Source organism: Otolemur garnettii, unplaced genomic scaffold (assembly GCF_000181295.1).
Source record: "Otolemur garnettii isolate 467f Iridium unplaced genomic scaffold, OtoGar3 scaffold00018, whole genome shotgun sequence".
Classification (NCBI taxonomy): Eukaryota; Metazoa; Chordata; class Mammalia; order Primates; family Galagidae; genus Otolemur; species Otolemur garnettii.
Window position 1 is genome coordinate 11,967,297 of NW_003852413.1, and position 15,698 is coordinate 11,982,994.

The 15,698-nt window shown below is 38.2% G+C and overlaps 1 protein-coding gene across 1 annotated transcript in view; it reads left to right on the forward strand.

Annotated features, from left to right (window-relative positions):
* The window catches only part of ABCA9 (ATP binding cassette subfamily A member 9), a 64,449-nt gene that overhangs the window by 31,013 nt on the left and 17,738 nt on the right, over positions 1-15,698 (forward strand). The window contains exons 19-25 of the mRNA XM_023511210.1: positions 303-469; positions 1,088-1,221; positions 2,952-3,089; positions 6,569-6,670; positions 8,993-9,166; positions 9,356-9,469; positions 14,104-14,249. Of these exons, the coding sequence (XP_023366978.1) occupies positions 303-469; positions 1,088-1,221; positions 2,952-3,089; positions 6,569-6,670; positions 8,993-9,166; positions 9,356-9,469; positions 14,104-14,249 (975 nt within the window). The remainder of the gene's footprint in view (positions 1-302; positions 470-1,087; positions 1,222-2,951; positions 3,090-6,568; positions 6,671-8,992; positions 9,167-9,355; positions 9,470-14,103; positions 14,250-15,698) is intronic.

Below are 15,698 nucleotides of genomic sequence, written 5' to 3' on the forward strand. Positions count from 1 at the left end.
TTCTGTATACAATTTGAAATACTTTCATCCAACTGGTTAACATAGCCTTCATGTCTTTTTTCTTAGTTATTGTGTTAAGACAATATTTATATTCTACAATTAGAGAGATTCACATGTACCATTATAGGATGAACCATATTCATTTTAGAAAGAAGAAAATGAAGGAAAAGCAGGGTACAATGTTTGGTTAGGGCTTATAATTTATTCCTGTTGTTATTGTTATCCATTATCTGCTCAAACTTAAAATACCTACAAAAGTTGCTGGAAATTATTTTCTTTCTTTTGTATCTTCCTACATGTAGGTTATTGCTCTTTGGGATCAGTCTTATCCCTTATCTTTTGGAATATATATTCTACGAGTTGTATCTTAAAGGTGACTCTTGGGAGCTCTCTCCAAATATGTACTTCCTCACACCAGGACAACCACCACAAGCTCCTCTGACCCATTTACTGGTCATCAATAAAACAGGTGAGCCCAGGACTGAAATGCAACCTCTAAATGTTGTTCTTGTTAAACAAGTTTCCAGAAAATATAAATATGAAGAAAAAATAAATTCCATATGTTTTAGAAAGCACACATGAAGCCAAACAGAAAATTCATTAAAAAATTAAAAATATGAGGTTGGATAGTTTGTTTTAGGAACACATTCTTCAAGTTTACTTAAACCTCAATGCTTGTCACACCAGGGAATCCCCAGGGATTTAGGAAGGTAAATTATTGACTGACTTTTGAGGTCTTTTCATTTCATTTCATGAGTCTATGCATTGCTGAGCTCTGGAAAAAAATCTTTGCCAAATTTATAAGATAGAAGAATAATAGTTTCATGGATTATAATGTTAATGATAATTAGTATTTTTATACCAGCAGAAATTATAACTAAGGCTTAAGGTAAAGTAACCTTGTCATACTGACAGTGTTGGAATGGATTTTAGTACCATAGCATCAATTCTGCCTTTTTAAGGAAACCCTCAGGCAGTCATTTTTGTGGTATGTTTTGAGTGATGCAATGCAGCTTATTTTTGTTTTTATTACTTGATCATTGTTTTATTTCATTTGTGTTTCCTTTGGTCTTTATCTTCATGATAGGGTCAAGCATCGATAACTTCATACGTTCACTGAGGCAACAGAACATTGCTTTAGAAATGGATGCTTTTGGAACTAGAAATGGCACAGATGAGCCAACATACAACGGTGCTATCATTGTGTCAGGGGATGGAAAGGTAGGTTGGATGCTCCTTGCTGTATTTTACCAAAGATAACCTATGGATGTAAAATTCAAACAATTCACGTCAAGGACATGGGAAGGCTAATTTGACACAAGCAAATGGGATAGCTCTCATTTTCATAGGAGAGGCTGGACTCCAACTACTTGCCCGCAGCCTTCAGTATAACAACATATAATGAATTATTGTTGGCTCTATTCCTCCTTGTGTTGTATGCACTGCTGTAATTAAAAATTCATTTAAATCTTATTATCAGTTGGATTCCATTCCAATAATTAATTTAAATCTTATTCTTAGGTAGCGGTGAGAACAACTTCCTTGTTAAGATTTAGCCTTTGCGTTTCTGTTTGCCCCATGTCCACAGTGCTTCACTCACTGATATCCCTTGCCTAGACCTTGTAGGAGTTTGAACCAGAAAGCAATATAGTAGCCAAGTGGGAAAAGACCACATTCAAGGCACCCATCACAGCTGTAAGGTGCCAGAAAGTGTGACCATTTATAGGTCATCACAGTTCATCTTCAGGAAAAATTGCCACACCAAGAGAGTCAAACATCTCCTTCAATCCAACTAGTCCTCAATGTATTGTAATCAAATTATTTTCCAGTATTCTTAGAAAAATAGTTTTTTTTTTAAATGGCAGCCTTGACATCAATAAATATTGCTTTAGATAACAAGTTAGATATAATATATAATATTTTATTTATGATAATAAAATTATGAAAAGCTTGCCTATATTGGACAATACAGATAATTATCTTACTTACATTCTTTTTCTCTGAGGGAAAAATAATCACATAATATATGCAATGAGTGACAAAAAATGTATACACATTTTGAGAAAAGAAAAAATGGTATGGTATTAAAATTGTAATACTCTAGTCATGTTTGACTTATGCAATTATAAGAAGTGCTCAAATATGACCTGTATTTATCTTTTGTTATGGGTATATCATATTTTCAGTATTACAATTTTCTTTCTTTCTTTCTTTTCTTTTCTTTTCTTTTCTTTTATTTTCTTTCTTTCTCTCTCTCCCTTTCTCTCCCTCCCTCCCTCCCTCCCTTCCTTCCTTCCTTTCTTTCTTCCAACAGAATCTCATTTGGTCACCTTCACCATAGTGCCCTGGTGTCATAGCTCATACATTTTTGTAACCTCAAACTCTTGGGCTCAAGTGATCCTCTTGCCTCAGCCTCCCAGGTAGCTGGGACTACAGCATTGCAGTTTTAATGCCATACCATTTTTCCTTTCTTAAAATGTGTATACACTTTTGGGGCACTATCTGTATGTATAAAATAGGGCATTTAAAAAGAGATTGTATGTGTAAGCTCAGTATTTGCAAAAGCCTCTCCTTTCACTATAACTCCCGCCTGCCTTCTGCTTACTGAGTATGCATCAGTTCTTTACTTAGAAAATGAATGTGTGACATTTAGAAACAACTTGTGCAGCTGTGTTAAAGTGAGGTTGCATTATGGAATTTTGCATTTTTTGCTGCTAGAAACCGTTTTAGGTGTTTTGTTTTGTGACACTTATGCACACACACCACATGGCTGATTCCTTCAAGTATACCGGGCATTAGTCAAATAATATGAGTGATGATGGTATTAATCACATTTATGCTTTGGCCTTACTATGTTATCAATAATTTGAATAATTTGTGTATCATACACATTCATTAAAATTTTGTATTTGCTTTTTGAGAAGTTAGATTTGACATTTGTTGTGTTTCAGGATCACAGATTTTCAATAGCTTGTAATACAAAAAGACTTAATTGCTTTCCTGTCCTCATGGATGTCCTTAGCAATGGGCTGCTTGCCACTTTTAATTCTTCAGAACACATCCGGACTGACTGGTGCACATATTTTTTAGTAAGTACAACTATATCTCACTAATGCTGACCTGTCAGAAGTTTTCAGAAAAGTTCTTGAAATGCTAAAATAGCATCATATTAATTTTTATAAACCTATTCTTAAATAAGTTTATATTTTATGTACAACATATAAGTGTATAATGTGTGTGTGTGTGTATGTATGTATTTATACGCACTACTCAGCAATGGTTAAGTAACATTAGAACCTGATTCAGATGACTGGGAGCAATAGAAAATACAACTAATTGGGAAACAATTATGACTTTTGGCCTAGGATCTGTCACCATCTGTTTTCCCAGGTAGTGGGACGTAGTTGGAACAGTCAGAGTCTTAAAGGCTGGACTATGTGGCCTTGTTAAACAATTTGACTTCTGTAGGTCTGAGTTTACCAGTCCACAAATAATACAGATACAAACTTCATCACAGGAGTTTCTTAAGAAGTAAGTGGGAGGCAATGTGAGCACCAGGCTAAGCTGGCCAAGTTAGTGTGGGGACCAGTGATGAGGTGCGTAGACAGGAAAACCACAGGTGTTTGGGAAATCTCATTTCTTATCATTACTGCTGCCAACATTGTTTTTCTTGGGAATGCATCAAAAGAAGCTTCTATCAAAAAAAAAAAAAATCAGCTTTGACTACATCATGGGGCCAGCTGAGCTAGAAGCAGGAGTGGTTCTTGTCTCAAATGCGATCTCAGATGCTGTGAGCAGAATATCCAGGTGGGGCAGGGCGTGCACATCTGTGTCATCACGTCACCCCTTTCATCTTACTGTGTTGTGCTTCCCTTTTTTGGTTTAAATGACACCTTGGGCACACTCTATGGCTTCTCCATCACTCTCTGTAGCTTCATTAGGAATTATTCCAGCACAGTCCAAAACTTCAATTTCCTATCAAATTCCAACACTGCAGGGTCAACTTGTGACCTAAGTGACAAAGCAGGGTGGAGGTGGGCTGATTTGCTTCTTATTTTCCTTTATGGTCTGACACCTTGTCATAGAAAACGGAGCGTATGGGGCATGTTCCAGCTCTGAAACTCCCCCCTTTCTTTCCCATCTGAGTAAAACACTGCTGGTGCTGGAGGCAGAGAAGGGTGGGAGGTGGAGGTCACCCTGTGGTGATGGTACTGGGAGACATCTGTGTTTTCTCTAGTTATATCCACTCTGGTGCCCTTTACTTACATGGTCATCACAGCCCAGGTGACCCGTGTGAGTGTCCTGACCCCAGTCCCTCTTGGGGATGAGGGCACACTCAGGGTGGGAGGGCAGAGTTCCTCAGGCTGCTGCAGAGAGGCCCACAGCATCAAGCTTCCTCCAGCCTACATTGCTCATTTTCCACATGGCCGTCGTCCAGGGCGTTCCATGGTTTCTGCCCTTGCGTTAATCTCTGTGCTTCTTCAGAAAGAGCTACAAGAACTGCTGAGTGTTTCTCGGGGGCTGTCTGCAGGCCGCAGAGTTTGGGGGGCACAAAGGGGGTTGGCACATCTTCTCCAAAGCACATCATACCTCTGTCCTTTCAAACCACATTTCAGCAGTCCTCCTTCCTCCAGAGATCTCTAGGGCAAAACCCAGTATTTACTGTGAGAGTTGTATGTATTAGCATATTTAAATGCCCAAACAAGATATTCACTTAGTTGTTATTCTTATTATAGTCTGTATATCCTTTATTCAAAGTACTTAGCACTAGAAGTATTTTAAATGCTGGACATTCTCAGATTCTGGAATACTTACATGTACCTAATGAGATTTCTTGGGGATAGGAGCCAAGTCCAAACACAAAATTCATTTGTATTTTATATATACCTTATATACATAGCCTGCAGATGATCTTATACAGTATTTTTAATAAAATATTTTAATAAATTGTGTGTTGTACACCTGCCATTGGACTACAGCCCGTGTTGGTGCTCAAAAAATTTTGGATTTTGGAGCATTTCAGATTTGGGGTTTTCAGTTGAGGGATGCTCAATCTCTGTTATTATTATCAGACAGCTGAGGAAACTATAGCACCCAGAGGAGCCAAATGTGTTTTATTATCTATTATATGCAAGAGGACTGGTCAGTAATTTGGATAACCAAGAATAGGACCTTCCCAAGAATGAGCAAGTAACCTGAGTTTCTGTCTTTAGAGGTGCCTCACCTACAAAATATTTGCTACCCAGCAACCCAGCTGACCTTGAGCTCAGATGTAGATAAATTCTGTCTTTGAGTTGCCACTGCTGGGTTCCCTACCCAGGACCTGGTACTCTCTTGCAATTCTGCAAGCCTCTTCTACTTGAACCTGCAGTACAGGGCTCACTTTAGCCCAGACTTTACTCAAGGATTTTCATCATCTGTCAGAGTGTCCTAAAATGCTCTCACCTGGTCACTCCATGTTATAGCCACTCATCTCATATTTGCTTGTGGACACCTGACTAAACTGCCCAGTTGGTACTGAGTGTCTTTCTGTGGGTCTCTTTCAGGCTGAGTCGTGTCAGACTCCAACTGTGGGTGGATAACATTTAATATAGATGTAATATATTGTCTATGAGCCATGAGTAAGGGGGTTAGCGTTAGGAAGGATTGTGCATTTTCCATTCCTAGAGATCTTACAAATCAGGAAAATCAACAGTGGTGTCCTCAAGCAAGATGTGAGATGGGTGATGTAGTTGTTGATGTCCTTTACTCCTCTTCAGAGCCTTAGTCGTCTATGTCTTTATTCAACAATTTTCATATGCTGTAAGATCTCAGAGGGGTGCCAGGTTTTAGGAAGAGGTACAAGTCAGGAGAAGTAAGGAGACTGAAAAACTCATGATAGAAGTGACTTGCAAGATAGTGGAACAACTTGTCACAAGAGCAAATCAAGGCTTGATGCAAAACTCAAGGTCCTCTGTAACATGTGCAAGGTTTTCATTTTTATTTTTAATTCAATCCCTTGATGCAGATCACAAGTTGACCATTTTTCTCTAAGCCCCATTACTCCTTTTTTCTAACATCTTCTTATTCATTCATTAATGTAATAATTTGTTCAAGTACCCTGAAAGCACTTGAATTCTAAACCAGGGGAATGAGTCTTCATGGATGTCAAACTTGACTGATTTGGCACCAATCTCTGAAGGTGGGATAGATCTCCAGCCACAGTTGACACTCTCTGCTGTCTGATGAAACGTTAGCCCTGCTGTACATAGCAGTGCATGCAATATTGTAACCAGAAAGCCAGAGAGTGGAGATTGCCTACCTACCTCACACATTAACTGTGGGAACTTTGCCAATTCTTGTCACTTTGTTGAGTTTGCTTCTTCTTAAGTAAATCAGGATACTCTCTGGAAATGTCCAAGTTGCTGCAATGTAGGACTGAAAATGCAGACGGGTAAGAAGTTACACATAGGAGCTCAGGAAGTGCTTTGGGTGGTGATCTCAGTTCATTTGAGTAATTGAGTTAAGAAAGTACCAATGAAGTGGATACCCAGTGGCCATCAGCTCACCACATTCTATTTAATTTCAGAAGGATGCTGGGTATGCCTATATGACTCATGCCTTCTTCTGGATCCCCATGGCAGCCTGTTTCTCCCCGTACATTGCAACGAGCAGCATCACTGACCACAATGTAAGAAGCATTAATAAAGTCTTCATACGTTTTCAATGTCCCTCCTCCACCCTAGGGCCATAAATTGACATGCGGGTGGTAGAGCTCATTTTTGCGCTTGATCCAGTAAATAATCAAGCACTTTAATAATAAATTGCTAGATATGAAGGAAATACTATTTTTCTTAAACAAATGTGGGGCCTCAGGAAGGGCAGCCTAGTAGATCTCACCTGCTTTTAACTGTGAGAGAGAGAATGGCAGCTTTTACCTGTGTAGCCCTCAGTATTTTATTTATGGGCACTCGGCCACTGACATAATCACCTTCCACCTCCCAGAGGTGGTTTCCACATTCCAGATGGTGGGAAGGCTGCACTGTTTAGCAGCCCAGACCAACACACTGCAGTATTTTGAGTTATTGCTAGGAAAAAAATTATTGCTATAAAGCTTTATTTTTTAATGTAAAATTCAAGAAGTCCATAACTGACTCTTTCTGCCTCTCTTTGGTACTTCTGATGCCACTGTCCCACGTCTCTGAGTCCTGGACATCATCAGCTGACATGCTGGAGATGTTTTTGAAGGGGTGAATTCATTTTTATTTATTTTGCTCTTTAACTGTCCCCATCTTCAGCAAATTCTTTCATAAGAAACACAAAATAATATTCTTCCTTTACTTTTATGAGACCACACATTCACCATTTTCTTCCTACAGCTATTGTGACTTTTTCTCATTGTTCTGAGTTAAATCCTGAATCTCCCATTATCAGGCTGTGTGAACACTAAAAGTTGGTTAATCCCTCTGTGCCTCATTTTAATCACCTACACAGTAGACATAATAGTTTCACCTCCTAGCAATGGGTTTCTGTGCGGCTGTGGTGGAACAGCACCTGGGAATCACCTGGAGCCATCCTTGGTGTACGGTAACCTCCCCACAGATGCTGGTGCTTGATGCCCAGGTGTCCAGGGTTTGGTCCTAGGCCGTCTCCATTCTCCACACAGTGACAGAGTAACGTCTTAGCAGCACAGAGCTGACAGTGTGGGCTCCCTGCCTAAATCCCTTTAGGGGCTTCTTAGCATGTGAAGGAGCAGGAACGAAATCCCTGTTGTGGCCTGAAAACACACAGATGATCTGCACCGGGTGTGTCTCCACCTTGATCTGATGCCACTGTCACCTTGGTAACCATCCTGCAGCCACACTCATTTCTTCCCATTTTCCCCAAAACATCAACCTCTCCCCGCTGAAGGTCCTTCTCTCCTGCTGCCCTCTCTTCCTGTCACCTGGACGATTCCTATCCATGCCCAGACCCCATCTCATACACCCCTTCACAGGGACCCTTCTCTGACCTGACCCCCTAATGACAATCCATTTCCCTTTGAAAGGTTCTCAGATGACTCTGAACCCTTCTTAACACTTACATAATTTTAATTATGTAGCTATCACTATATTTATTTGCTTACTGTCTTTATTCCACTCAGTAAGTGCCCCAGGACCAACACAAAGCCAGCCACATATATACATATTATGTATTACATCAATTAATGAATAGCAAACATCACACTGTCTAACAGGTCTGCTCTGTCATCCTCTTCTCTGCCTCCTTTCGGATGTGCTCTCCTTTCCAGAGTATTTGTCTGACTTAAAACTTTTATTTCCTAGTAAATCTCTTTATATAAACTCAATTTTAGATTTTAAAAGTAATTGCCTTTCCACTTAAAGTAGTCCAGGTTATATTTTAAGACTTTGAGTTATGACAATCAGTGTAACAATACCGGTTACAATATCAAAATACATATACCAGTTTTCATAACATCACAGTAAGGAGTATGATTTCCTTCAAGACAATGAGAATAGTGCAATAATTTAGAGGTTTTGGTAATGCTAACCCAAAAAGATTTTTAAAAAATAAAATTGCCTAGTTATATGACCATTTCTTCGACCCAAAATAAAATGCCAATTATAAATGAACTGTTCATATTTAGCAGAAGTTTTAAGAATCTTACAAGAAATGGTGAACTTATTTCTGTAGAACCTTGTGTGATTTGCCATCTTCACATCAAAGGTAAGTTTAGCCTTGGAAAGAAAAGAACGAATGTCTTTACTGACACAATGCCCCGTTATCCTATGATGAAACGTTAGTTATTTTGGTGCATTTTCTCTTTAGACAATGAAGTCATGACAAGATTTGTAATATTATTAATGCCTCTGAACAGGCATGTGGCACATGGCAGTGTCATGTACTAAATCGGAATAAGATTTGTAAAAGGTATATGGCAAAAATGAATGCTTTAATGATGATACATCTGCAATTGCCCAAACTTTTCAGAACACTTTGGTGCTTTTTCCAGATAAAAGCTCATTCCCAGCTGCGGGTTTCGGGCCTCTATGCCTCTGCTTACTGGTGTGGACAGGCGCTGGTGGACGTTCTCCTGTACTTCCTGATCCTCCTTGTAATGCACACAATAGATTTCATCTCTAACCCAGAAGAGTTTACATTTATAATTCAAAACATGTTAATTCATGTAAGTGGAAAAAATTAAAAAGTGATTTTATTAGATTATTTTTTCATGAACACGGTAATGTTATTGATCTTAAATCAAAGAACTTCAAATTACCTCAGCTATAGCACAGTTTAGGACAGTTGAAGGGTGAGTATGAATACTTTTCTAAATGGTATTAACCTTATCCAATCTTAATGTTTCTGTTTTCAGATCCTATGTGACATTGGCTATGCCTCATCTCTTGTTTTCTTGACATATGTGATTTCATTCATTTTTTGCAATGGGAAAAAAAATAGTGGCATTTGGTCATTCTTCTTCTTAATTGTAAGTTTGCATATCATACATATTATTATATTTTAAAACCACTTTTGAGTAAATTTTAGAACTTATTTTAACATTTGTATACTAAGGAGAATGGAAGATTGCTATTACTCTCCCAAATTTCTAATTACTCTAAGATAATCATATGTATATCAAAAATCTACTGTGTGTGGGTGTGTGAGCACATCTCCGGGTCTCTCCTCTCCCCTGAGCTAGAGATGTATACTCTCAATTCACTTACAACTGCGCTATACCAGAATCATTCATTCATTTTCATTGCCATGGTATTCTATTCATGGAGATGCTATGATTTATTTATTCATTATTTAAGAAATGTCTTGTTTTTAACTGGTAGAAATAATGCTTTCATAACCTTTTCTGTATGTATTTTGGTGAAAATATATATAAGCACTTTGAGGTATAAACCTAGCAATGGAATTTTTATGTCATAAAGTATTCAACTTTATGTTCAGCTTTAGTAGATATTGCCAGTTTTTCAAAGTGGTGGTACCTCCAGCAGGGTAAGAGAATCCTAATGGATTATCTGAGGGATGGTTTGAATCTGCCCAGATTTGGAAGAATGTAAAATAAAACACAATGAGTAAAAGCAAGTTATAAAATAAGAAAAGATATCAATTTTTTAATTTGAGTTAAAAAATTAAAATTCAGCTCTATATTGTTTATGATACATCTAAATTATCAGCAATGACTTAACAGGCATTTTTTTAAAAAAATAAGAAAATTATAAATGGCTACACAAATAACAGTGAAAGTTGAATTCAAGACCTAAACTCTTAAATATGGAAAAAGCATATATTGACAAACTATAAATTCCATGAAGAAGATGGAAGGTTCACATTCTATTTTGTTTAGTAAATAACACACAACAAAATACATAACACAATCATCTCTAAAAATACAAGTGGAACTTAATCACTTGTTTGAGATCTGAAAAATCATGTAGGAAAAAATGAATCAGCATGTAGAGACTTAAACACTACGCAAATTTGATTTGATTTGATGTGCGGACAGAGACATCTTTGCTAGTAGAGCAAGGTAGAAAATAAAGAAAACTGAAGTAGAGATGTGGTGGCCAAGGAGGGAAGTCACTGACATAGAGTGGCAACTAACTCCACTTCCACCCCTGAGAAGCAGTTTTAATGAGGAAAGTTAGTTGATAAAATACTGACAATTAGCTCTGAAAAGAAGTATTAGAGTGCCTGAGTTGCCATCCTAGGCAAAGGTAGACAAAATCCCTTAGGAGGAGAATGCCTTGCCTAGAGAGAGGGATGCTAAGTCTTGCTATTTGACAGGACTCTGAACCGGAGTGTGGGCCAAGGAACAAGAGTGTGCACACCCCTTGGCAGTGAGATGTGCTGCCTATTAACTAGGTAAAGTGAAAAGTGAATCAAAACATTGGACAGCACACTGTACCCCATGATTGCATTAATGTACACAGCTATGATTTAATTAAAAAAAAAAAAGGAAAAAAACACTGGACACGACTAACCACATAAAGCCAGAAGTCTCATCCAGCCCAGGGTTCAAAGGTGTTGATGGAAAACTATACCTGACATCAAAATATCACTCAAAAGAAAAGATAAGTAAATGATGGCTAAGAAAGCAAAGGTGTTCAAGAGAAATCATGAATCTATTTGAGCAAATAGAAGGTCTCAGTAGAGCTGCATATGCCAGATACGTTCAACCTAAAAGGATCATCCATGACAACTCTCAAACACACAAGGCAACATAAAATATCCAAAGTTAGAGGAGTACTAATGACAAAGAAGCAAACACAGTAGTCAAAAGAGATGTGGAGCAAATTAATCTCCACTAGAGCTTTTTTCTATAGTTTTGAAAACCAGCATGAATTTAGTAAGACAAAAGCTCAGTTTCATGATGACAAAACACCTTAAATGGGGGCAGCATCTGTGGCTCAAGGAGTCCAGAAGTGGTGGTTTCAAACCTGGCCCTGGCCAAAAACTGCAAAAAACAAACAAACAAACAACAAAAAAAAAAAACCTTAAATGGAAAAAAGAGATTTCAGAGCTGCATAAGCACACTAATCATCAGTATAATTTCTGAAATAATTATGAATTCTAAAAAATGGCTAAATATCTAATTATAGATATGAAATAAAGAATTAAGATAATCCCCATGAAATCCAAAACATAAATGCAAAAATAAAGCCAATCCAAGAAAATAATGATCAATTTTAACATAGTGAGACAATTAGGGATATATATATTATATAATTCTTTAAATGTAATTTAATTCTATATATGAAATTATAATAGAGAAAATATCCTCTAAATTAAGAAAAACTCCTATAGAATGATCAATACTCATTAAGATAAGAAACTTTGAAATAAAGTCATCCAAGAAGTAAATAGATATCAAGCATGAAAGAGAAAATTTCAACTTTTGAGATTTATTTCTTACAGTTCTGCATGTCAGCTATCATAAGCCTGTGGAAGGCAAATGAAATGCCCCTCTGAAATTAAATGTACCCAGGTTGTAGTTCTAGGAAAGATTAGATTTAACTGAAATATGAACTCTGGAAATGAAGCTTTACAAAGCCCCCTTAAAAAAATCACCCCATCTACTCAAAAACCTACATATGGATGTTTATAGCAGCTTTATTCATGATTGCCAAAACTTGGAGCAACCAAGATGCCCAAGATAATGAATGGATGCTGTACATCCAGACAAGGGAATATTACTGAGCACTAAGAAGAAATGGACTACAAAGTCATGAGAAGACAATGGAGAAAACCTGAGTGCATGGGAACAAGTGACAGAAGCCAGTCTGGAAAGCCTGCTACACACTGCATGGTCCCAACCACATGCCAGTCTGGAGAAGGCAAAACTATGGAGACAGTCAGTGGTTTCCAGAGGCTGGGGGAGAGAGGGACTTTTAGGGCAGAGAAACTGCTCTGTATGACACTAGAATGGTGGATACACATCATTATACATTTGTCCAAACCCACAGAATGTACAAGAGTAACAGAGTCTAAGGTACACTCTGGACCATGTGTCAACAAGTTCTTTAACTGTACCCACTGCTGCCCTCTGGTGTAGGATGTTTATAACCAGGAGCCTGTGCATGTGTAGGGGTGGGGGCAGGAGGGACGTTCTGTACTTTCCACTCAATTTTGCTATGAAGCGAAAATTGCTCCAAAATAATGCACATTTGACCAAAAAAAAAAAAAAAAAAGGAGAAGAAGAAAAAGAAAAAAATCACTCAGGAATAAATATAGCTCCATGAAAGGTGAACCACTTGAGATTAAAATGAAAAAATCATCACATTGTACCCCATAAATGCACTAATGTGCATAGTTAGGATTTAATAAAAAAATGAATAAATAAAAATAAATCCATTTAAGAAATAAAATAAGGAATTTAAGAAAATAAAATTTGTTGTAAAAGCACTGGTAGGAGCCACAGAATTCAGTTAAATATTTATGAAGATTAAATAACTTTGGGATTCATGGTTAAAGTATACTTAAATATTTAAATGGAAAATATTTGTAAAATTGAGTATTTATTTTTATAATCAGGCATAACTTTAATAATAAAACCTAAGAAAGCTTTAAAAAGAGCTCATTTAGGGGCGGCACCTGTGGTTCAGTGGGTAGGGCACTGGACCCATGTGCCAAGGGTAGCGGGTGCGAACCCAGCCCTGGCCAAACTGCAACAAGGAAATAGCTGGGCATTGTGACGGGCACCTGTAGTCCCAGCTACTCAGGAGGCTGAGGCAAGAGAATCGCCTAAGCCCAGGAGTTGGAGGTTACTGTGAGCTGTGTGACACCATGGCACTCTACTGAGAGCAATAAAGTGAGGTTCTGTCTCTACCAAAAAAAAAAAAAAAAAAAAGAGCCCATTGATAAATTCACTTGGAAAAATTAAAGACAACTCTTTAAAAAGAAAAAGGATAGCTGAGCAAACACGGAAATAAACTAAAAGAACAATAATAAAAAGTAGTCAGGTGTGAGTTATTACAGCATGTAATGATGGGTTTCTTTTAGAAGCTATCAGACTCAAAGAGGAAACATTCATGGGTCAAGAAAATGCCACATAGTTCCTTAAAAATGCCTAATAAAAGAAAATATGAATAAAGGAAGGACAAATGACCAACACCCAATGGTAAACATCATATTAAATGATAAATGGTAAAATTCTAAGATTCTTTACCTACTGTCAGCAAGGACACTTACTGTCATTAATTATGACATCCTGTGTCAGTGAGGCATGCAGAGTGGTCACTCTAATTCACCTAACTTACTATTTGGAAGACGAAGGATGTTTATGGTCTATTGCAGAATGAAAAAAGAAAAATGCAGAATAACAGGTAATAATATCTTCATCTAAATCTGGATTTTGGCAAGAACTCCACCTTATTCATAAGGTCATTGAATTTGAGAAGCACTGTTGAGTCTTTTAAAACACTCGTAATCAATCAGATACAAAATAGTAGCACAACCCCATGTTGCAAAGAAAGAGAAATGATGGCAGTACTAACCTGGGGGGTGACATTGAAATAGGAAAATCTGAAAGACCAATTTCTACCCTCTCAGAAACATTCTAAAATTCAGATCATTACAATTTAGTGACACTGTGTTATGCTTTTATCTTAGGTCACCATCTTTACCACATTTGCTGTTGAAATAAATATGTATGAGTTTCTATGGCTATTTCTCAGCACCATATTAATACCACAGTACACATTGATTGGCTCTTTATTAATTTTTTCTGCGGTAAGTAGTTCTATACCTGTCCTACAGTCATGAAAAAGCCTTTTGAGAAAGCCTTGAATATTGAAAAAAGGTAGATAGACTCCTCAACTGTGCAAAGTGTACAAGTTTCTGTTTTTGGAAAGCCAATTATCTTGCCACAGGCAAGAGGCATGTTCTCATTCTGAAAGAAGCCCTGTCTTGGTTTATGAAGGTCTAAGGCAACTCAAGGGAGTAGAATTTTATAGCTCTCATGACAATGCTCTCTCCTGGGAACTTTGATCGTGAGGCTGAAGAGATTCCCCCTTTGTGTTAAGTTCTGGGCCTGTTAGATTTAAGACTCCTGACAGACATGCAAAGAAAGATGTCCAGTAGCCACTCAGGTGTACAAGTCTGGAATTCAATGTATCTGGGTGTGTGGATATTGGAATTGAAGCTAAATACTCGAGATCCATCAGTTTATAGATGGTATTAAAGGCCCTAGCACTGGATTATATGACCTACATGGAGAGTACAGATAGAAATGAAAAGAGGGGCAAGGACTTGACCTTGAACTTGAAAATTCAGAGGTTAGGAAGAGATGGATCCAGTAAATCAGTTTGAGATGGAGCTAGGGGGACAGGAGAGCAGAAATGGCAGACTCCTGTGGGCCAGAATCTCTGCTCAGAAACTCCCCAAACACTTAAGTATCCGTATGTAAGAGTGTGTGGCTGAAGGGAGTAAGGAATGCTTTGGGAAGGACGGCGTGATAAATTATCAGTGCTGCGGAGAGGTCTAGAAAGATGCCAGCTGACTACATGGAGGTCACTGGTCATCTTAACGAGGCTTATTTTAATGAAAGCATCAATTTAAAAAGTCCAGTAAGAGTAAGTTTAGTAGCAAACGTGAGGTGAGGAAGTGGTGACAGTGGGTATAGGGAAGTACAGGGTGGCCATAAAGTCCATGTGCAATTGGAACCGGTGCACAATTTAAATGGCCACCCTGCATTTCCAGGAATTTTGCCAAAAAGAGCAGCAGAAAAATGCGAGAGCTGCTGAATGGGGAGGGTAGGTTTGGTCTGTTTGTGCTGAGAAAGTAGATACACTGTGCTGATCTGAGGGAAAGGGGAGATAGGGGCACCTCAGGAGTCACGTCCTTGAATAGCTGGGAAAAATTGTGCATCCAGCGCAGAAGCTGAGGGGTCCTGCCCACAGAAGTGGGAACTCTCCACGTGCTGAACGGGAAACCATGATCAGAGTAAATGAGCACAGAGGCAGGGAGTTGGTGTTTTTGCTGGCAGAAAAATGAGCCGATTCTTCTCTACCTGATTTTACCTCCGAGGGAAATAAGAGGTGAAGTCATCAACTGATGGTAGTAGAGGAGTCTTGGGATTCTGAGAGTTAAAGATGTGGAAAGTATTTGATGCTGTCAGCAGGATCGACAGGCAGTGCTCAAGTCCCTGTGCCCCACTTTTCAAGTGAAGTCAGCAAAGCTGGGAGGTCTTACTGTGTCTGCTTCTC